The sequence below is a fragment of the Schistocerca nitens genome, chromosome 3 (assembly GCF_023898315.1).
Source record: "Schistocerca nitens isolate TAMUIC-IGC-003100 chromosome 3, iqSchNite1.1, whole genome shotgun sequence".
Lineage (NCBI taxonomy): Eukaryota > Metazoa > Arthropoda > Insecta > Orthoptera > Acrididae > Schistocerca > Schistocerca nitens.
In genome coordinates, this window is record NC_064616.1 from 699,165,673 (window position 1) to 699,189,551 (window position 23,879).

The following is a 23,879-nucleotide window of genomic DNA, read 5'->3' on the forward strand; positions in this document are numbered from 1 at the left end:
AACATGTCAGGAGGACTGCTGAGAACTTCACCAATTTTCACAATGTGACAGTGAGTAAAACCTAAGGCTATTTATACGATGTGTGGTGCAGCCGTTATGCAACAATTAACAGCAACAATTTTACTACCATGATATCCATGGCCTTGGTAATTCACAGTTAAATTGTTACGTTTACAACCATTTGGATGAAGTTTTTGTAGTTATTTGGACTTTGTCTCGTGTCCTGGTTGTCAAGCTACTGTGTTACTGAGAGAGTACTAAACAATTGTGGAACATAATAAAAGACATAAAATTTGAGTACCAGCAGAATATGGGACTATTTTCAGTACACCACCACTTTTTTGTTTTTTTTAGGGCCTTTTATGCATGCATTTCAAAACCAGTTATAATTTTTAGGTGATTTAGAACATAGTCTTTCTAATGGAGACGGTTTAAAAAAGTTTTCAGAAGACTTTTTTTCAAGTGGGCCAAAAATTGACATTTTTGACAGTTTTAGAAAAATTGTCAACTTTGCCCTCAATTTCAAAACTATTAGAAAGAGTTAAGAGAATAAATTTTATTTTCTAAGACCTGATATGGTAAGTTGTTATGTTCAAAGTTTTAGGTTTACCCTGCAGTTATTTTCGGAGATATAAAAAGCTAAACTCATCATTTTTTGAAGCCTCTATTTCTTCGGCCAACTTTGCTTCAAATTATCCATAAGCAAATTACCCAGGAAATCTTTATTATTTCGCTTCAGAAAGCACAGAAATTTGTACAAGATGACGTAGCATTGTTTATTTCAATAAAATATTACCAGATATATTATGTCTCAAAGCTGCCAAAAACTCACATGTACGCTGTTGGTAGCTGCACTGTGGGACCAAACAAATGGCTATATCTCTGGACGTATGATCGTGAAACTTTACCAGTGTTCACTGGGAACATGTGTGATTATTCAGACAAAATTTCATCAAAATCTGTGGTGGTCATGTGGGAACCTCTAAGTCACTTGGCCTGGAATGACCCAGCAGTGATTGTACTGTCTTGCTCTGAGTTATTATATTCAAATCATCTGGATCAGATAATTTGATGGACTTGAATGTAGTAGCCTAGATTTATTGGAGATCAAGGTAGTGACATTGTGAATTACAAAGAGCATCTAATAGAAAATGTCACACTGCAAAGCTAATGACCAAAATTTTGTTACGCCTTGTGCTCTAAAACACATCACTAAGACTAAGTATGAAATACTTGCAAAACTTACATCAATAGAACAACTATTGTTGTCATTACCAGTTTAACAAGTTTTTTTTTTTAAAAATGTCACTTTGTTTTTGCTGGTAATTGTTAAAATGAAACAAATTGTGATGTATCACATGTGGTTATGTAATTAGTTGTTTCTGTAATCACGTGTGTGTTTGTTTTATTTTTGAACTCACAACAATCTTTTTAAAGAATTGCTGGTGCTAATCATTACCCATATAATTTACTTTCAGTTAGGAGATGTAAATGTATACACATGCAAAACAGCTTCTGAAGAAGAACCTTTCATTGGACCTGTTGTTAAATATTTGCAAGTACTCTCTCAAATTTTAGTTTTTTGTTGTTTTAATGACACCAGTAATTCAATATCTTACTCTCACTTTGAACCTGTTATTTTATGTGTTAACCAAAATACACTGAACAAAAGAAGTTTAGGAATTTGCATTAAAATTTAATAGTAATATAAGTCATAAACCTGAAGAGTTTCATTTATGAGCATTTTATTCACATTCTTCTACTTCTCTTTGGATAAATTCCACTAAAAATAATCAGACGCTGAAATAGTTGAACTTTTAGTGTAGAACTGAAGAAAAACTAGGTTCAGAATAGCACCATGCAACATGTAGAAATAGTCCTTGCAGAAAAAATAACAGCTTATTAATATTTCTTCTAACACACAGTTAACTGTTGATGTGATTTTATTGTTAATGACAATTTGGAATTAAAAAAAATGTAATGAAAGAACCATTTTCTTCAGCAGTGTTAGAAAAGAAAACTAGGTGTATTTAATGCTAACGCATATTAGACTGCTACCTCTTGTAATAGCCCCATGAAGATTCTCATATCATTAAATCAATAGAAGTACTGCACAACTGCTGTATTGATCACTTAGTAAAAAGCCACAAGCTGATAAACCAATGACTTTATATGATGCTTTTCTGGTACAACCCATCCTCAGATTGTTGTGAACATCTTGGTGATCAGATATATAAAGACAGTACATAACAAACAAAGGTGTCATTACAGACTGTTACATACCATATTTATACATCTGATCATAAAGATGTTTTTAATAATCTGAGAATTGGTTCCACCCGAAACACGTCAAAGTCATTGGTTTAGCAGCTGATGGCTCCTTATTTAGTGACCAGCACGGGATTTTATGCGTTACTCCTATTGATTTGCAATGTGGTCACATTCCTCCTGCTTGACTTTGTCACAATTAGAAATCATATCAGCAAACTATTTAATTTGTAGCTTACTATACTTTTGTGGACCTCTCTCTGTCCTAACATTTTCAGTACTTTTTTTTATTGTGTTTCTCAGGAAATAATGAGTCCAAAGCTTGAATATAAGAACTTGTATGTTGGCTAGAAATATGTTGATAGTTTTGTATTTTGCCATAGGTATGTGTGTCGTGTTAGGCATAGGATGTTGCAAAACACACCTTATAATTCAAGTAAATGAGAGCTTTCAAACATTTATCTACATTTTTACAATTTTCTTGCTCTTTCTCTCTGAAGTATGAGCAGTTAGGATTTTTTCCCTCTGTTTTTTTCCAGACCAACCAAATCCCTTGTAGTTTTATTTACTTATTTTTTTCCCCCTTATATATCACCATCTCTGTCAGTATGTCAGGAACTGCTAGCTATTGCTTTGCCATTTAAGTTCCTTTATGTTTTGTTTTGTGCCACTTAAAATTTTTTTGACTAGCTCTTACTATAGGTCACAGATTTCTTATAAATATATTTGTTTATTATGTTGTTTTATTTTCAGTTGGACACACACAACCTAATCTCGATGACCTAGGTCTTGCGTTTCGAGAAATGGGAATAAATTTGCAGGATATGGAGGATTATATTAAAAACGTGGAATCTGTACCATGTCATGGTGAAATTCCAAAGTTTCCTGTTCCTCGAGACTCTCATCTGAATTTTTTGAAACCAGGGAGCAGGGAAGTTGTTACACGACCAGTTCATGTGCATGAGCACTTACCTCCTATGTATCCTGAAATGGAAGGTGAGAATTCATTCATATCTCAGCTATAAGAGCCTGAGGCTGCACATAATTCTCATAATTTAACACTGAGAAACAAAGTCCATATGCAAGCATTGTAAGTCCAGTGTGATGTATTGAGTGTATAGATTTGTTTTGCCAAATTTGAGATGTCTTCTGGTCTTCTCAGTTGAAGTTAACGGAATAGTTGAACACAGTAATAATCCTATGAAGCTGTGTATTTGACTGCTGCGCCAAGAGAGAAACAATTTTAAAGTACACCTTCAGAATGATTTGCCTAGACTCACTTTCTGCTTTAATCAGTAGCCAGACCCTATATTGATAACTCATGAAATGCACTGCGTGCATATTACTTGAGCATGAAGCTGAATTTATGTGAAGATATAGGTTGCAATATTGAAAGAAAAATCCAATTTCATTTTTATTGATTTACTGTCATTAGCTAGGAAGCAGAAACAAAATGTATATTTGTATGCACTAAACATTCAAAGTATTCCTTGGACATGGTACTAGTGGGACTACACTAGAAATTGCGTTATTGACATTACTGAAGTATGTGTGTCTGACTGGTTAGATTGATTTATTCCCTTTGACTACCTCCCTCCCTCCTTCTCCAGTCCTCTTTTTCCCTCACATTTCAACCGACTGAGTAATTACAGTGGGTAACACATCACAGTCATATCTAGAAGGATGCCCAGTCATCAAGATTTATGTTTTCCTCATGGTTTCTCTAGTATACCATTTATTGCATGCAGAAGACAGTCTCCCAGACTGAAAAAAACTGGTTTAAACAGAATTTATAGGAAAGTAACTTATAGGAAAATGCATTTTTAGTTGGAGTGGGAAGTAAAGACATTTGAGAAAAGTCTCTCCTGCAGATGGAAAATGTTCTGTCTTCAAGACAGGGTATACAGCGTATCAACACCATCATATTATAGTGTCATATTGTACATGCACTTCTGTTGCGTGGTATAGTGAGTTAAAAGCTTATCTTTCTTCCATAATGTATGATGACTAACCCGAATTGCTAGTTGTTTTAACTAGTTCCCTCTAAAACTAAGATTGTTCCCCTTATACCCATTTCTGTGCTCTTTTGACTGCAAGACCTTCAATGCAGAAACACAGAATTGTTCTGAGCTTTTCTACTGCTTGGAGATGTTAATCCACTCTGTCTCCTTTGGGGCTGTGCTCTGTGGGTAACACACAACTATATGGGATACAGTTTATGAGAGAGAGCTCTGCTATCCTAGAAACATTTGTTTATTGATTATATGGCAAATGAAAGATGGGGTGGGGGGCTGTGACTGGGCCAGTCTTGAAGAGTGGCCTTGTAATCAGCATTCCAAATTTGCAGGTGGTTGTCACAAGAATTTAATTATTGAATTACACTATATTGCCACTTAACTGGTCTGAATCATAATACAGAGTTATAAATGAAAGAAAACTTCTACTGTAGATATTCAATGGCTCAAATTGGAGGATGTAGAGATGTGTTGGCTCTTCATAACATCAAGGAATTCATCACCACATCTGTAATGTGAAGGTGTATTGACAATGCTGGTTAAAACAGTGGCTAGTTCTTATTATGCAACATTATTAGACCATATTTGTAGTGAGTTAACCAGAAGGGACCACTATCTGTACAAAAAAATATTGCTGTTACACCAGGTCAATGTGTTTACTCCCACATTGACCATTGTGGTGGCAAAAGCACATTAGCTGTGCTTCGAAAGAGTTTCTATCCTTCCCAGTTCTCCAGATTTGTCACCATGTGACTTTCTTATCATTGCAACCTCAAAAAATGCTATTAAGGGAAGAAATTTCATTGAATAAAGATGTTATTGATGCTGGAAAAGATTATTTTGTGAAGTTGGAAATATTTTTGCCTGAGGAAGTGAAACAACTGCAGTCTTGGTGGACCACATACATTGAGCACAATTAAGCATCCATTTTGAACACTTTTACCACTAAAGAAGATTGTATCATGGATTGTGAACTTAGAAGTGTCATGCAAGGGAGAAAGAAATGTTTAACTGCCAATCATTGGCAGAAAATACCATGCAATGAACCAATGAAATATTTGATAATACTGCTATGGTCCATGTTAAAATTATGATATGACTATTTATGCATCAAATAACACCAACTGAGAACGAAATTAGATGTTGCTACATGATACTTCTATAATGGAACACCATTTAAAGGACAGTAGTTAGGGATACAAAAGAATTTGACGACTGGGAATTAAAAGTGCTTAAAGCTCACTGTCATCGACTTCGATACTGTAGCATGTGTGTATTTTCGTGATGATGTCTGTTGATCTTATAGTGAACCAGCTAATCTGTATCTCTAGTCCATTTGCATATATGAACATTGACTAAAAGCTGTCTCACTGATTTCTCAGGCATGCCTTTCCATAATGGCCCAAAGCACAGAGCAACAATTATTATGCTTTGTGCATAATTATTGTTGCTCTGTGCTTCTCAATTGTTGTCCTAAGGTTGACAATATAATTTAGTGAGCACATCATGTACATAATAGTACTAATCCATAATCTGAAGTGTATCAGCAGTTTTATCTGAACCACAAGCCACAGTGTGTGCTTAATGAAAATGATGATAATGAGGACCACGAAGTTTTGGAATAAGTTTATAATTGTTTGTGCCGTGCATGTGGTATCTGTTCTTTATTGTAATTTTTGAGTAATTTCACATTACTTACAATCTTTAGAATGTCAAAAGACAATAGTGTCACTAGCCTATATCTGGAAATTTTGCGAATTATTATTAATAATAAATATAATCTTAAATATAATTAATGTTTATAACAAAGTGAGTTCATTATTTTTTTGTGGAAAGCAGAATGGTGAGACTTGGTTTAAAAATGGGTTAGGCCCTTGAGACTGAGTGTGGAGGTTTGCTATAAATTTGATTTCACCAACATATATTTTTTTCAAAACTTCGGTACTGTGCTTTGGGTCCTTATGGTTTCTAGTACCTCAATTGTTCCCAGTTCTTTTCACAGTTACTTAGGATAAGATCTTGTAAGAGCTGTGTGAAAAACCACAGAACAGATAGTTAATGATGGTGATATCTGATTTTAGAAATCTGAAATCTCGTCAGTTTTTTTTTTCCATTGAAATTTCAGATGATATTCTGTGTCTGTTAAAATGAGCGTACAGGATCCCATTATACAATGAGATCCCTTTGTAACCACACCCTCATGTGTGTGTGTGTTTGTTGTTCGCTTTGTTCTTGAAAAGGTGTGCAGCGTATTTTGGAGAGATGACATTCTGGTAGTGCCAGCATAAGTGAACTTCTTTTGTTGCCGGCCTACTTTGTTGTGACTCTCTAAGTAAAATATATTTTTGTTTCTCAGTGTATGACTCTCATTAAAATCAGTTAATTTAGGAGATTAGTATTCTTCAACATATTATGGATATTTATTTTATCTGTAGCTGCTGTTAACTGTAACTCATAGGTAGTTAAGATTTTTGGGATAGCGAGCTCTTCAGCAAATTTCACTCTTCACAAGGCCACAAATAGGAAACTTGTCCAAGTTGTTCAAGATGACAGTTACTCAACTGGTAACCCATGGCAATTTTAGCAATCAAGATTTTTGTTCAATGCTCCCAGTTTGTGGGCAGTTTCTTTACATTCTTCTACTTGGACAGTGAATATTTTTGCAGAGAAAGTAATGAAAAACTGGTATGGAGTTTTCATCTTCAAGAACCATCTGTGTCAGCTTTAACCATGTTCCACTTTAAAAAAATTATAATCATCATGTGTGAGAGGTGGACACTTTTCGCAGTTTTAATGTTTCTTTGGCTCCATGTTGGATGAGAAAGTGGCATGAAGAGTGTCCACAGCCTATCATCCTTAATTGTTTGTTAGGAAAGATATAGGATTGAAACCCAAACTGTACATCACAACTTCAGATGCTCTTTGTTAAACCTCTTTCAGTCTATGGCTGTGCTGTTCGCACATTAATAGTCCTTCTTGGGTTGTTAGCTGCCTCATAGATCATATCACGATAAAGATTATAATTAAGGATGTGTCAATTCACCAGAAGTTATTCACACGTGTACCAATGTTAGATTCACTGTGGATAGTGCCGATCATTTTTCGTTCTAGTTTTGTATTAGTGAATATGTTTCACTCGTATATATTTTTGAGAACAAACTTCATTGAGATTGTGAGAACCATGTATAAATGCTCCAGCACCTCTGTCTTCTCTCAGGTGCAGTGCCTCATGGCGAAATATCCATACACCTCAAGTTTTTCACACAGCCACCTATAGGATGATGATTTAGAGACCGGTATAGATGTTGGAGATACAGCGGTCTTCTCTCAGTGTATGTTGTCATCTGAATTGATGTCTATGATTCTCAGCATGCGTGGCCACTTCTCGGAGCACATAAAGCTACTTGTGTCCTATAGATTTGACACCCTCATAGATCACACTTTCTACTGTATATCAGCCACTTTCAATGATGTTACATGAATATGATGTTCTACGAAGTCTTCCAAAGCTTCTGGTATGATCATTACTGTATATGTACAATTACACTAGTGTCTTAAACATTGAACATAATCAGAAAGAGGAAAATTAAGCAGTCACAGTAAATTACCATCAGGATTTTACCAGTCTGCTTAGGAAAGGTGAGTCTGACCCCTAATATATTTGCCACGGTTACACTTTCATTGTAAGCAGAGTGTAATCTCTTATTTAATTTGTAATGTGATGTCACAAAGATGTGAACAGTGTCTGCAAGAGTCTACTGCTGACTCAGGTGTTGCAGTTCCCCAACAAACTGTTTATCAGATTTTCAGTGCAATTGCTTTGTATGCCAGAAATCAAACAGAATGTGTTCCATCCAGGCACTGCAGAAGAGAATCCATTCAGTGTGGAAATAGAATCATCAAGACTGGAGGGTTTTGATCTTTACAGGTCAATCCTTTCTTAGTTTAATTATCTTCTCATGTTTGTTTCGAAGAAAAGAGGTAGCAGGTGTAATGACGGAATGTCATCCAAAGAAACTATTTTCGAAGTGGTGGAGCCCTGCTGTGTGGATGCATCTGGTTTAATGGACATATGGAGCTGCTCACCTTCATTGGTGGTAGTAGTAATACTTCTAACACCCTAAGCTATTGCAATCATATGCATGACATCGTAGATTTTCAGTTCATCAAGACTTCTTCATGGGTGATAATACCTTTTAGTATTGATCTGCTCGAATGGATGTAATACCCTTCAGGTGAAGTTATCGAACACACAAATTGGCCAGTGATGCGATCACCACATCTTACTCTTGTAGAGATTATCTAGGATGGATTAGGGAGACATTTCAACCTGTTGAAAACACTATGAAGGGCTGTTTCAGATCCCCATGACTCAGCTTTGTATCAGAAATTGACTGTTAAGAGTTCTTGAACAACCACAATGAGAGCATAGTGATTTGTTGCCAAGCTTTTGTGGAAACAGGGTGTGACCATGTCCCCCCTAAACCATTTTGATATTGTGGAAGAGGTTATTTAGTTTTTCTACATTTTTAAAATGTGTATCTTGAGTTTCAAAACATTTCTTAGTAAATATTTTGCACACTGTTGTATACCATATTATATTGTGATTTAATTTTACCTTGCTACGTAACTCTTCTGACATTCAATCTTGGAAATATACTTTTAGACAGTAGTGTAATTATGCACTGTGCTAATATTTATAAGCTTCATGTCAAGGGTATTTGTATTTGTAACATTCATTGAGGTTTCTTCCTATAACATTCACAGATGGAGCCAGGGTAGAGTGGAAATTTATATTCTTTCTTGTGTTACTTGTAAAAATTAACAATTCATAGGAACTGAGAAAGGAAATCTCTTTTCATACATTATTAACATTCCACAGCTCGTGGTCTACTGGCTAGTGTTGCTGCCTTTGGATCACGGGGTCCTGGGTTCGATTCCCTGCCGGGTTGGGGATTTACCTGGGAACTGGGTGTCTGTGTTGTCCTCATCATTTTATCATCATCATCATTTGTGATCGTGGCTCGATTGCACTGTGTAATGAACTAGACATTGTAAAAATTGGGACTTTGTATGGGCGCTGATGACTGTGCAGTTGATTGCCCAACATACCAGTCGTCATCATCATACATAATTAACAACCATGTTTGTGAATTACTTGTAGATGTTTCATGTATGGAATTCATCCTTCATGCCAGTAAGAGACCTAGATTGTAATGAGCCCCACTGTCCACAATTTGTGACTGTTGTGATAAATCTATAGTACATGTGATGGTGTGTGATCTTTAATGAGTGGTTATGACTGTAATACAACTATATGAGTTATAAACTGCTCCAAAAATCTTTTTGGCACCCTCATGGCTTGCATAGTTTGTGTTTGTTTGACCTCTTTCTCAGTACTCTTTTCACACCGGTAATCAGCACGTACATCCACCTGTTTATTGCAGGTAAAAGTAAGTCTGAATTCTCAGTGTTGTTCAGTAGACTGTGGTGTGTCTCCAGTTGTGAACAAGACAATGTGGCTTGTGTGCAGGGTTCTGTCTGTCAATATAACTCTAAGGATAATTTCAAGTTTGGACTGTGTGAGGATAATTACTTTATAGCAAGAAGGGTTGTTAACACAGGAAACTGGCCACCGAATTGGTGAACACCACAATGGCATCATTTGAATGTTCAGCCACTGTTGTGACACACAAAATGTTAATGATGTGTTTTCTATTGATCTGTAGTTAACAGTACCAGCTGGTTACAACATATGCTGCATAAGTAACCCAGGGAGAAAACAATAAAATGTGTGCTGCCTTCATAGGCAACTGGAAGGGTTGTGTAGATCCAGTCAGTATACAACAGTATCTCCACACAGTCAGTTTGGTATCTACATGTTCACTGTGAACAACAAAACAAATCCCCAAGTATATGCTGTGTGAAAGAGGTGGGCAAGGGAGTGGCTAGAATGGAAACTGGGTCAAGGTTGTTGGGTTCTTTTCTCTGGTGAGATGCAAGATTTGTTTGGCACCTGATATTTGTAGAAGCGTTTGATGGAGGCAGGTGTTGGTGCATGTCTCGTGCATGCTGTCCCAAGGATTCAGCATGGAGGTGGGTGAGCCGTGTATTGGTTTCGTATCCTGTACCAATGTCAGGTGTCTCTTACTGGTATTTAGATTAATTTGAAATCTGTTTAGTGTCAGGATAGGATTCTTCAACCTATTGTCTAGCCCTACAGTTAACATTTTAGTGATAGGCATGTTTCTCTCGATGATGATGCACTAGGACACTGTGCCCACCCTGTACAGGAGGCAGTAATCAACAGAATGGAGTAACGTTCAGTGTTTGTTGACATGAACCTACTTAAGCATGCCTAGGCAAAGTTGAAAGTTGTAGTGAATCAACACAGAAACCTTCAACCCACTCATACACACAGGCCTGAGCTAACCCACTCACAAATGCACACATACGCCCCCCCCCCCCCACACACACACTATGGCACATATGTAAATTATTAGAGTTGTGATTCATTGTGACAAGTGGAACAGCCACCAGAGTCCAATAGCATTGTTTGTGTTTAATGTTGTTACCGGGTCTGTTGGAGTATATAAGGTGCCTGAACATGAAGGATACAGAGATTCTGTGTACTGGGGTGAAACAGTATTATCAGCACATTAGAGAGTTTGCAAGTGGCCTCATTGCAGGTTTCCATTTATATGCCTAATTGAATTTTGCAGTGTTCAGGTTTGTAAAACATTTGGATGTGATGGCAGCCTGATGTTGGACTCTATGGGAACATGATGGCAAGCATACTCGTCTTGAAGGTGACAGTTGACCATGTTTCATCACCACAAGTGAGGATCACTGTATCATGCACTAAATACCTCGTAACCTCTTCACATCTGTACCTGCTGTCAGTTAATAAGTAACCGACTCCCTGTAGCATTCTGTGTCATCCCATACTATTGCCCGGTGACTAGCAAAGCCAAAATAGGGAATTACCATCCAAAGCGTAGGCTGCCGTTAATGCCACAACACAAACCATTGTGTTTGGAATGGTGCTGTGACCTGGAAATGTGGACTGCTGACGAATTGAATTACATTGTGTTCAGCAATAAGTTGTGGTCATGCACTACCCCAGATGAGTGGCCCTGCACTACCTCAGATAACCATTGGTGGCGGGTATGTTGGCAAGCTAGGGAGAGGTCCCATTCTTCCAGTGTTTTGGAGAGGCGCTGGAGTGTTACTTTTAGTATTATGGCATCGAGAGCCATGTGGTACGAGTTCAGGTCATGGTTGGTACATAGATTGAGGGAACTAGACAGCACAGTGGTACGTCACAGACATTCTCTGGTGATACCTCTCATGCAACAGTATAGGGGTACCATATTTCAACAGGGTAATGCTTGTCCACACATTGGAACGTGCCTGAATGAAATGTCTTTTTGATGTTGCACTTCTATGGCCAAAAAGATCCCCAGATCTGTTACTGATGTAACATATGGAACCAGCTCAGAAATCAACTTTGTCCCAGTGTCAGTACCCATGATAGGATCAGTTAATACCATTGCAGACAAGTTTGCCTCAGGAGAGGATAACAACAGCTTTATGACACCCTTCCCAAACAGATTTGTACATGCATCCATGAGGTGGTGTAGCATCATATTGACAAGTGGACTCATACTACAAAGTTCTTTGTCAGTATGGCTGGATATTGTAACCACTGAAACAATATTATGCACTACCTCAAACTGTGAAACTTCATTTCATTTCCCCCGCAACATTCCCCTCCTCTTGGGTGCTTCACCTTTTTTTGTTAGGTAGTGTATTTACTAGCTGTGGGGCATCACCTGCATAAAATATACTGCTTCTTTCCTTTCTCTATCATTGCGTTGCTTGTAGTTTTGATTCATTGTTCAAGTAGGAAAACCAGTTTCAATTGTGCTGGCATGTGCTCAGTCTGTTCTTTAAGTGCCGCAGAGAAACATGATGAAACCTTCTTGCCGATTAAAACAATTTGTCAGACCAAGAGTTGAACTCAGGACCTTGCCTTTTGATGGCAGTGGTCTTTATCAACTGAGCTACCCAGGCATGATCATTGATATGTTGTCACAGCTTAATTTTTGCCAGTATGTCTTTCCTATTTTCAAAACTTCAAAGAAGTTCTCCTGCATTCATTTCTGTACTGTCACTCCTGACAAGAAGGACCACACGTGACTTAACGACGGCCTGAGGATTGTTTCCAGAATGAATCTTTCACTTTCATTTCAGATTATTGTAGGAGTTATAGATTGCCAGGTGATAATTTTAGTTCCTGCGGGCAAGGTTTTATTTTTTCCAGCTAAGCTTCATGCATATTGTCAAACATTACTTTAATAAATGAAATGTTAATTGACAAATCTGAAAACGAAACACTAGTTCTTATGTAATATCACATTCACTTCAACTTGATTAATTAAATGTTTCACTCTTAGTTGTTAAAATTCTTACATATGAGAACTGATAGAACTGCCGGCCTATGTTTAAGCACTTTTGTCTGGCCCAGAGAAATCACAGAGCCGACTGTGAATTTTGACCATGTAAATATACTATAAACACAATATTGTCAAGTTACATGTCTCATGACTAAATTACGGTGAACTGGCAGCTACTTCCTGTCACCTAATCATGTGTTGAGGTATGGTAGTTTAAAAACAGACCTTACCTAGAAGCATGTTTTGCAGCTTTATACTACTTACGACTAAACAAATGAAAGCATGAATTTTGAGGTGCAGAGAATTTCGTATTTTTTTTGTTTAAAGTTTATTTTTACTAATACACATTTCAGTGAGGGACTATTAAACATAAATAGAGCATGTTCGCACAGTTGTTAGTGTTTGAGTTTTCTTTTAGTTTCACTGAACCGACTAATGTGAGTGCTAGGGTAATTTCTTTGAAAAGGACGTGGCTAATCCCTCCCATCAATCTATACCATATCCCAAGAAATATCCTGTCTCCAATTACCTTGTTATTGACATGATGTTAAACCAAGGCCTTTTTTTATTGTAAACCATAAAAGGACAAATGGTGGTGTTATTATAGATGAAATAAAACTTAACATGTTATTTGTGATCATGTTTATAATGTACTGAGTTGCACCAATTTTCAATATCTATTTACTATTATTGATATTTGTGAAGCTTGAATGAAATTTTTCAAGTTTTATATTGCACTAAAAATACAGGCTAGCTTAATTATGTAAGTTGTTGATTAACCAGTTGTGTAATTTTAGGTTTGTAGCTCTTATCCTAGTAGGTACAGGGAACTTTCCAGTATCTGGTAACTTTGATTATGTAAAGAATGCTCATACTGGATTAACAGATTAGTAAATAAACTTTCATTAGGTCAATGTCATTTGTAAGTTCTGCTTATAGGTGGAAGGAAAACATCAGTTGTTACTGTAATGTTACAGTATTTGTGATGGTCTGCAACTGTGTAGTATAAACTGGCAGAGTGAAGGTGCATCATTCTTACATCTCAGTCATTTTGAATCATCCCTGTTTGTTTGGGATGATACTGAAAATACATATGTAGAATAAATAAATACAATCAATAACATTGTGAAACTTAAGTTATTTAAATTGACACTTAATATTTTATATTATAGAAAGTACTATAGGTTAGTACGTAGTGTTGACAGTAAGATATGTGTAGTCTACATGCAAATTCTGTCCCCAATTGCTTCATTCCCAAACCTTCTAGGTGTTGCCAGTGATGTGCCCTGCAAGAAGTCATATTCCATGTGTGAGCATGTATTCCTGAAATCCAGAGTTTGTCAAAATGTATATATGGGTTGTAAGGCTTTGTAGAATTTATTACACAGTTATAAATAATATGTCAAATGAAAGAGCAACTCAATTTTTTTTGTATACCTGTGTGCAAAGGAAAGAGTCTGTAATGACCTAAAGTGACTGAAGAACATGTTGAACAAGTGACAGTCTTTCAAGCATAGTCCCAAGAAATTAGTTCAGAAGGCTTAGGCTTGTATTACCATTTCCGGTGATGTCTGTGTGGGAGACTTTTAAGGAGGTGCATACAGCTACATAGTTGTTGTTGTTGTTGTTGTTGGTGGTGGTGGTGGTGGTGGTGGTGGTGGTGGTGGTCCTCAATCCAAAGATGGGTATGATGCAGCTCTCCATGCTACTCTATCCTGTGCAAGCCTCTTCATCTTCGAGTAACTACTGCAACCTACATCCCTCTGAATCTGCATACTGTATTCATCTCTTGGTCTCCCTCTACGATTTTTACCCCCCACACTTCCCTCCAGTACTAAATTGGTGATCCCTTGATGCCTTATGATCTGTCCTACCAACCAATCCCTTGTTTATAGTCAGGTTGTGCCTCAAATTTCACTTCTCCCCAATTCTATTCAGTATCTCCTCATTAGGAACATGATGTACCCATCTAATTTTCAGCATTTTTGTGTAGCACCACATTTCAGAAGCTTCTATTCTCTTCTCGTGTAAACTGTTTATTGTCCATGTTTCACTTCCATACGTGGCTACACTCCACACAAACACTTTCAAGGACTTCTTGACACTTAACTCTATACTCCATGTTAACAAATTTCTCTTCTTCAGAAAGGTTTTCCCTGCTGGTGCCAGTGTACATTTTATATTCTCCCTACCTCAACCTTCATCAGTTATTTTGCTTCAGAAACAGCAAAACTCATTTACTACTTTACGTGTCTCATTTCCTAATCTGATATTCTCAACATCAGCTGTTTTTATTTGACTACATTCCATTATCCTTGTTTTGCTTTTGTTTATGTTCATCTTATATCCTCATCATTTGCAATTGTTACAAGCTTCAGAGCCTACAAACAATGGGTACATGTCAACTTTGGAAACAAAATATTGCTGCTGACGAAGATTTCCGGGATCATTTCACTGAAGTAAATGTGTAATATGTGAAGGTCAGCAAATCCCCACTAGGTGGTACAGTGGCAACAAGACTTCCCTAAATTGAATGTTTTTTGTGTCATATCCTGGTGGAAAGTCAGTGGGCCTTTCTTTTTTTTCGGTGCAGCAACTGTAACTCGTGTTTCTTATCTTGATAAGCTAGAACTGTGGTTTTTTCCTCAAATGGAAGAAACTGAACCACAGAACTTTATTTGGTAGCGAGATGGTGTGCCACCTCACTGGCATAATTTAGTATGTGATTGCTTAAACGGTGACGTACCAGACTGTTGGATTGGCTGCAAGGGGCCAGATGACAGAGCTTGTTTTGCATGACCTCCACATTTACACACGGCCCAATGCCATGCGTTGTTTACCTTTGAGGGATCATAAAGGATTATGTGTATGTGCCTCCATTACCAGCTAATATATCAGACTATATAAACAGCATTGTTGCAACTATTACTTCAGACACACTGATCAAGGTTTGGAAAGAACTCTCTTATGAACTTGATGTATGCCAAATGGTGCTCACATTGAACACTTACAAGAAAAACTGAGTTGCTTTTTCATTTGCTGTATTACTTACAACCATAAGTTGAATGTAATAAATGCTACAAAGCCTTAAAACACCTATATTCATTTTGAAACACCCTGTATACTAGCCAGAGACTTCTAAATTGAACAATAACTGATGCTCATCTGTTCAGGTTCCCCATTTATACCAATATCAGACCATACTCTTCAGACTTCAAATGAATGAAAAAAAAAGAGAACTACAGTCTTGGAATCTGATGAATGTTCTTTAAAGTTTGGTAATATCCTTAGTAGTGTGATTTTTTTTTTTTTTTTTTTTTTACTTGTCACTGAAGTAAAAAACATTTGAAACATTTCCCATTTTACATCAAATTATGTTTATATGGAACTGTAATTATCATGTTAAACTTTGTTACTGTGCCAGCTATGCCTATACTTGCGCATGCAGTCCATATCCCAGATTTGTAAACTAACTGTCAAATTCCACTTCACAGTGAGTGATCGCAATTATGGTCAATGGAACAAGCAAAGAACTGAGTAAGTAATTAAGTAATATAAGATATTTGCACTGTACTTCACTTAAAACAAACACGTGAAAACTTCTTTAAAACATTGTGTCTCGGGAATCAAACTGGGTCCCTTATAATATACATGGTGCCACCTCATTGTTAGATTGCTAGGTTTACTCTTAAGAGACAAAGTTGCTCTTAAATAATAGACTGTACCTTGTCTTCAGAATACTTCCTTTTGCTTTTCTGTCAGTATTCCTATGTGTTGAAACATGCTTAGAGACTATGTGTTAGCTTCCGTTATATGTTCAAGCAGTTTATGATGTATTTGTTATCTTAATACATATAACAATTTCTTTAAAGAATCTTATAAATACACACAAATGTAACATGTGCCACTCTTACTTATCTCCAGATTATAAGTCTACAAGTCGATCATAAGTCTACAAGTCGATCATAGTACGTCCATCACTGAGGAAAGATGTCACCTAGCATTAGTAATATTTGTTTTAATTTATTTGTAGTAATGAACTTCTTCCATATTAATTTGACATCCTTTCTGTGTGATAATGAAATTTGAATTTAATATTGTTATCATGGGAGCTGCATTTTCTTTCATAAGCAGATTAAGACTGATTGACTGTGTTTGGCACCTTTTAAATTCAACACAGCATGTTGTAGAAAGATGGGTTTACTGTGATTGCATAGAGTATTTGTGATCAGATTCTCTGTGGTGATTATTTTAGTGGAATATTGAATAGTATTGTGTGTGCTTTTCATGAATAAATGCAAACAGAATGTTTCTTCAGGAGGAACTTCATAAAAAGTTGAGGAATTTGACCATATTTGGCATTTTGTAATTAATCAGGTAACTTTCCTGTGACATTTGCTTATGTTTGCAACATGATGCATGGTGGATGAGAGATACCATATATTTTGGGGCATTCTGCTAATAAGTAAATGTGTTACTCAGTCGAAAAGAAGGATGAATTGGGCCCAATATTTGAGTCAGTGAAAAAAAAGTGGGTAGAGGGCATTGGTTTAGATGCTTACTTTTGTCACACATTACTGGTGTATCTTGTAATTGTAATGACACCACAGAATTGTTTTTTCTCTTTTTTTTTTCATTAAATTGACTTGTGGTGCATAATGTTAGATATTTATGCACTTGTCATGTATTTGTTGATATCAGACAGCGTGAAGGATTCAAAAAAAGGTAATGAAGCTGCATGAGTAATGGAACAAAGTGAAACACTAGCTATTGCTAAGTGTGGTGAAGCAGCATATTAAAACTTGTCAGAATTCATTGTTCAAATGTTGGAGAATTTTCTGTAGGCTACTAACAACAATTCAAATGTAAAGCTTTACATGGTAGACACTAGCTTTCTTATCAAAGTGAACTGATTCCTGAAGCAGAGTTTTGATCTTCTAATTTCATGAGATATCCCATAAAGAGGATATAAACTGAGGGAGGTGACGGTGTTAACATGCTGGATTCATATCCCAGAGGACGACATTTCAGAATTCTATCTTGCCATCCAGATTCAGGTTTTCCATGATTCCCATAAATCACTTACGTCAAATGCCAGGCTTGGTGGGTTTCCTTCCCCAATCTGAGCATGTGCTTGGCCTCTAATGACTTAATTGTTGACAGAATACTAAACCCTAGTCTTACTTCTTTCTTTTTCCTAGGATGTAGGTGCTTCAAATGTACCTTCAAACAGATGCAGCATTTAAATAAAAAATTGAGCAGCTGTGAAGAGGAAATAAAATAGAAATGCAGTTATGTAGGCAAAGATTTCCTTAAGAATTAAGACTCTGTGTAGCTTATTTACAGATAGGAAAGTTACATAATTTTATTTTTTCTGTATGAAAATGATTTCTGATTACAATGTTGCAGCATAGGAGTGCGTAAAAATGAAACTTTACAAAAACATTGGTTTTGCGAACTTTGTGATATGTTTAATGTTTTCCGTTCTCCATCGACTACCACTACTCCAGCCCTGCAACTGATAAGATTTACTTTATCAAAATGAGGATGAGGACAACTGATGTTATATATACTGATGGGGAAGAATTCCGAGCACCAAGAGTTAGTTGTGCAATATAAATGCAAGTTGGTAGCTATTTTTCTGTATCTGAAAGATGAAGTCTATTCAGATTTTACACTAGTCACATGAGAGTCATGCTAGTAGTGCTTTAAATATGTGCTGTATCAGTCATGAGCATTAGTTACCATTGAGATTGGATTTAGTGAGTTGATGTTAGTCATTAATGTCTTTAAGATGACAAAGTGACATTATCAACCCCTCACCACGTTTGAACAAGGTTATGTAATAGGGATATGAGACCCTGGATTTTCCTTCTGAGATATTGTAGAAAGACTTGTCAGGAATGTAGCCAATGTACAAGATTGCTGGCAGCAGTGGTTACAGAAAGGTACAGTCACAAAAAGACGGGACACAGGACAGCCACTTGGCAATACTGAGAGGGGACACTGTCACATTTGGTGTATGGCTGTGGTGCATTGCACTGATCTGCAGCAGCTGTTGGCAGCACAGTGTCACAATGAACTGTTACAAATCAGTTACTCCAAGGACAGCTCTGAACCAGACTCCGTGTAGCACGCATTCCACACAACCCAAACTACTGCTGTTTGTGACTTAATTGGTGTCAAGCAAGAGCTCATTTAAGGGTAGAGTGGAGGCCTGTTGTGTTTTCTGATGAAAGCTGATTCTGTCGTGGTGCGATTGACGGCTGTGTGTTGGTTAGGAGGTGGTTAGATGGACACCTGCAGACAACTTGTCTGTGGCCTAGATAAGCTGCACCTACATTGGAGTTATGGTCCGAGGTGTGATTTCGTATAACAGTGGGAACTCTCTTGTGGTTATCCCATGTAGCCTGACTGCAAATTTGTACATTCGTCTGATGATTTGACCTGTTGTGCTGCTCACCCACATACTGCTATTGTAACCCAACATGCTCTTAAGTGTGTTGACACATTGCTTTGGCCTGCTTCATCACCAGACCTGTCTCCAGTTGAGCATGTACAAGACATCATTAGGTTACAACTCCAGTGTCATCCACAACCATTGTTAACAATCTCTGTATTGACTGACTGAGTGCAACAAACAGAGAACTCTATCCTAAAAACTAACGTCTAGCACCGTACAATACAATGCATGCACATTTGCATGCTTGCATTCAACATCCTGGCAGGTACACTGGTTATTAATATACCAGCATTTCACATTTCCAATGGCTTATCTCACTCTTGCATTACCTGTGATCTTGCAATGTTAATCCTTTAAATATGTTACTTAGACAAAGGTAGTCCCAAAATTTCATTACTTTACATTAATTATTTCTTGGTGTTGGGATATTTTTCCTTCAGTGTACAAGCTTGTGAGTAAGTAACCACTAAGCTGTTAGACTGAGTTGCCACAAACCAAGAGATCACATGGGTAACACATTATATGTTGTCACAGAATATCCAGTCTGCTGTGTATTTATGTCACAATAGGGCAGTTTTGGTTGTCCTTCCCAGTACCAGTACTGGCATATAGAACTCAGTAGGTGGTGACTTACTCTATAGCATGTACTTCTTTCCTACACTATCTGCTAAAGCAACATTTAGGAATTTACCTGAGCAGTTTAACATTTACAGGTACAGAGTATATTATCTAGGTAGACATCATATATTACCATGTAATACACAAGAAGTTGCTGTAAATGTTTTGAGAACCAATCATTAGTTACCTAAGTGCTGAAAAATTATTGGTGGTTGTAGTCACTGATTTATGTTTCGACAGTTTTCTCACACATGTTAATACCTAATATTCATGATTAACTTATCATATTATTTGTTAGAGTAATTTAAAATGTCTGTCTGTTATTTTAGAAGATGAATATTTATTGAAGCAGTCCCCACTTTCGGTTGACACTTCAAACAATTTGGGATCTACATCACCACTCTCTAGTCCAAAGTCAAATGTATTCAAAAGACCAGGGGACCCTGTTTCCTTGGAGAACCCTGTTTTGAAGAGGACGAGGTAAGTAAATAGATAAATTTTGGTGTAAGTTGACATTAGCTTTATGTTTCCTAAACTGCAAAAATTTTTGTTTTTCTTATCCTACAGAATGTTGATGGAAGAAGAAGGTCGTCCTCTTCGAGAAATCAGTAGTGTTATGATGACAACATCTGGATTTCTATCACCTGCACGGGAAGGAAAGCTTCCTGAATCACGAACGCCATTGCAACCTTCTGATTCTCGTTCCAATTCTCCTCAGCCTTCATCGTACCCCATGGTACCCCCAGAAGTGAAAGGTGAGAAGAAATCTAAAAAAGCTACACAGAAGAAAGCAGTTGATGCTGTTAAAAAAACAGACAAGGAAAATAAAAAGGAACACAGAGTGAAAGAACTTGTTAAATCTGGCAAAGGACACGCCAGTGACGAAACAAAAGTTAAAAAATTAGTCAGTATGAAGGAACTTTCTAAACTGAAAGCCTTGAAACCAGGAGCAGTAAAAATGTCACAGAATTTGCAGTTAGCAGGTCCAAGTTCATCTAACAAACCAGGCAAACTTCCAGTATCAAAATTATCTGCAATTAAAACTGCTGTTCCAGACACTCAGAAAATCATGAGACATGTGTCACCTGTGGCAAAATTGTCTAAACCAGAAAAAGTGCATACTGCTACACTTCCACAACTTAAATTAAATTCACCAGAAAAAAGTAGGGAACCAACTATAATAGAAGGAAAATTGTCAACAGAACCTGATAAACAGAAACTCAACATTTTCAAAAAAATATCAAAAGTCAAGGAAGAGAAGGTTGACAGGATAGAAAAAATTGATAGGACTGAATCTGCAGATTCAGTTATGAGAGATTCACGTGAAAGTTCTCCAAGATTGATAATAGATGAATCGGAAATGAACAGCCGGCAAAGAGAAGCACGAATGGCCCAGATAGATGACTGTATTGATGCAGTCATTCAGCAGGGTATGGAGATTGTTAATGAGGACAATAATAGTTCTCACAGTAAATTATCAACACCAGGGAATGATGTGGCAAGGGGAAACAGTTTGGCATCTGTAACAAGTCATCAGCCAGGTTCGGATGAACTATACATGTATGACGATGATCTTTCACCACCTGGAACTCCATCGTCTACCCCGAAGACTCCTGAGCTTCCGACACCATCTCGTAAAGCTGAAAAAATGCCAGAAGTTAAAGAAAAGAAAAAGAAAAAAGAAAAATCAAAAACAAAGAAAGAGTCAAAAACAAAATCTCAGAAAGAGTTGCACAGTCCTAAGAAGCCAAAGATAGAATTGATGGACTTAGACAGTTCAGAGAAACCGAAAACTCCCGAAGCGGAAGAACCATGTGAAATAGTTCAGCCACCAGTTTTTCCTTTCTTTTCACATTTTCCTCCAACACCAGGCCTTATTCCTCCTCCTCTAGGACATCCACTTTTCCCAAGGTTTCCTCTCCCCCTTGGAAAAAACTTACCTCATCCTGCAATGCCCAATCTGCCCCTTCCACCACCACTTCTTATGCAGCCTCCTGCTGAAGAGCCAGAAGAGGAATCACCGAATACTCCTGAAAGATCTTCAAGTCTCTCTTCTTCAGGTCCAGTTCCAGCAAATGTAAAAGCAGATTCTCCTGAAAAGGTGCAGATATCTAGTCACATCATAAAGAAAACCCTTGAAAAGGTAAGGTTAATCACTTTCTAACATAGAACAATTTTAGTGTGTTGTCATCATGTGTGGCTGTTTTTTATGCATAAATACATGTATGACTTTTAAGTGAAATTTGTCGAATTTACCACTGTTGGCATGACATAGCAGCAACTTGAATGTATGTTAAATAGAAAATGTCGCCTCCATCTGTCACAGTGCATGCTCATATAGAAACAGGCACCTGTTCTTTTAAAATGGTAATTATTATGAGCATTATAAGAAAATAAAGGAACAGTCATGATTTTTTAATGTAAAATTATAAGGTCTGTAGAATTGTAGATCATATAGTGTAGGAGAATCATCATACGGAATTTTTTTTTTGTTCAGTTATTAGATGTGTATTCATGCAACAGGTAATCACATTTTGCTTAATACAGAAACTTATGAACTACTAAAGTGTTAAATATTAAATTTCTGAAAGTACGAAATGAGATGACAGAACAGAATTTTCTAATATCTCAAATGAACTATTTTCATTTTGAGTTCTCAGGTCTGTCATTTATTTACTGGGTCTTTTTAATGTATTCTTAGTTGTTTTTATTATTTTTTTTCTGTTACCACTAGACATAAACTGAAACCACAGTTGCTCATATTGGAGTTGCTTTAGTTTAAAAATCATGCAATTCACTTCAGATAATGACATACACATGTATCTCTGAAGGTACATTCTACTGTTTGTCCCAGTTCTGTTAGGACTCTCGTGGATTATGTTCACAAAATTGCTGTATTTATTCAAAGTAGTCTCCTCCCCCCTCCCCGAGCCAGTACACAGCTAAAATCATTTTAAAAGTGTTTTGAAACAGACACTTTAGTCCTCTTTTGGAATTGCATTTAGTACTGCAGTACAGTTTTCTTGGATGTCCTTAACTGCATCGTAAATGTGTTCTTTCATTGCCAACATCAATTCAGGAAACAAACAGAAGTCAGCTAGGGCACAATACGGCAGGTGATTGAGGTTTGTGATCCATTTTCTGACCGAAACCTCATACAAAATCTTCCCTTTTTTGTTCTGGGATGTTGTTATGAGGAGCAACCAGGAATCTGCATCTTGGTATTCAGGCCAAATTTTATGAATTCTCGCCCACAAACAATGGAGGACTCAAAGAAACTTGATTTTTACCTAGCTATTCCACTGCCTTTTTCCGACAAGTGTCAGACACATACTGTTATTTTCATAGCCAGGTCACTTCCTACCATGAAGCTATGGCTTTGACCTTCTACACTGCTGTTGTTGAAACTTCAAGGATCGTAATGCTGCAACTCACCATGAGATAGCATTGCAACTTGGAATTTGACACAAGCAATCATAATGGAACTGAATTATTGATACAGCTTTGAGAGTCACTCAGCAACTATCTTAATGATAACTTTGTGTGTCCTCCATTCCATAAAATTTAGCTCTCATAGAGACGACACATTGAACTGGCAGCATTGTTCGTTCTACTCCTTATTGCAGATTGTCCAAATGTGATCCTTAGTCTTGTCACCATACAATTCTAGAAATTAGAATAGTAAATAGTAATTGGATAGCAACTGGAGGGAGGGGTGGTGGGAGGGTCTGTTACTCTGTATGCACTAGTATAAAGAGTTTCCCTGTCAAGTAAAACTTTCTGAAACAGGGCTCGATACGGGTAAGGATTGGAAATAAAATCAACCATGTACATTTCAAAGGAACCATCCCAGCATTTGTCATCAGCAGTTCAGGGAAACCACACAAAACCTAAATTTGGGTTGCTGGATGGGGGTTTGAACTGTTGTCCTCCCAAATCAGAGTCCAATGTCTCACCACTGCACTACCTCACTCTGTGATTAACAGCAGCCCTATCCTTGCAGTGTTGCTGTGGAAATACTTGCAACTTACATTGGTGGCCAAGCCAGATGATCTT

At 37.1% G+C, this 23,879-nt stretch overlaps 1 protein-coding gene across 2 annotated transcripts in view; it reads left to right on the forward strand.

Moving 5' to 3' along the window:
• Positions 1 to 23,879, forward strand: part of LOC126248672 (transcription initiation factor TFIID subunit 3) — a 324,519-nt gene that overhangs the window by 95,498 nt on the left and 205,142 nt on the right. For both annotated transcript variants that reach the window (XM_049949903.1, XM_049949904.1), the window contains exons 2-4: positions 3,022 to 3,264; positions 20,153 to 20,303; positions 20,391 to 21,966. In XM_049949903.1, the coding sequence (XP_049805860.1) occupies positions 3,022 to 3,264; positions 20,153 to 20,303; positions 20,391 to 21,966 (1,970 nt within the window). The remainder of the gene's footprint in view (positions 1 to 3,021; positions 3,265 to 20,152; positions 20,304 to 20,390; positions 21,967 to 23,879) is intronic.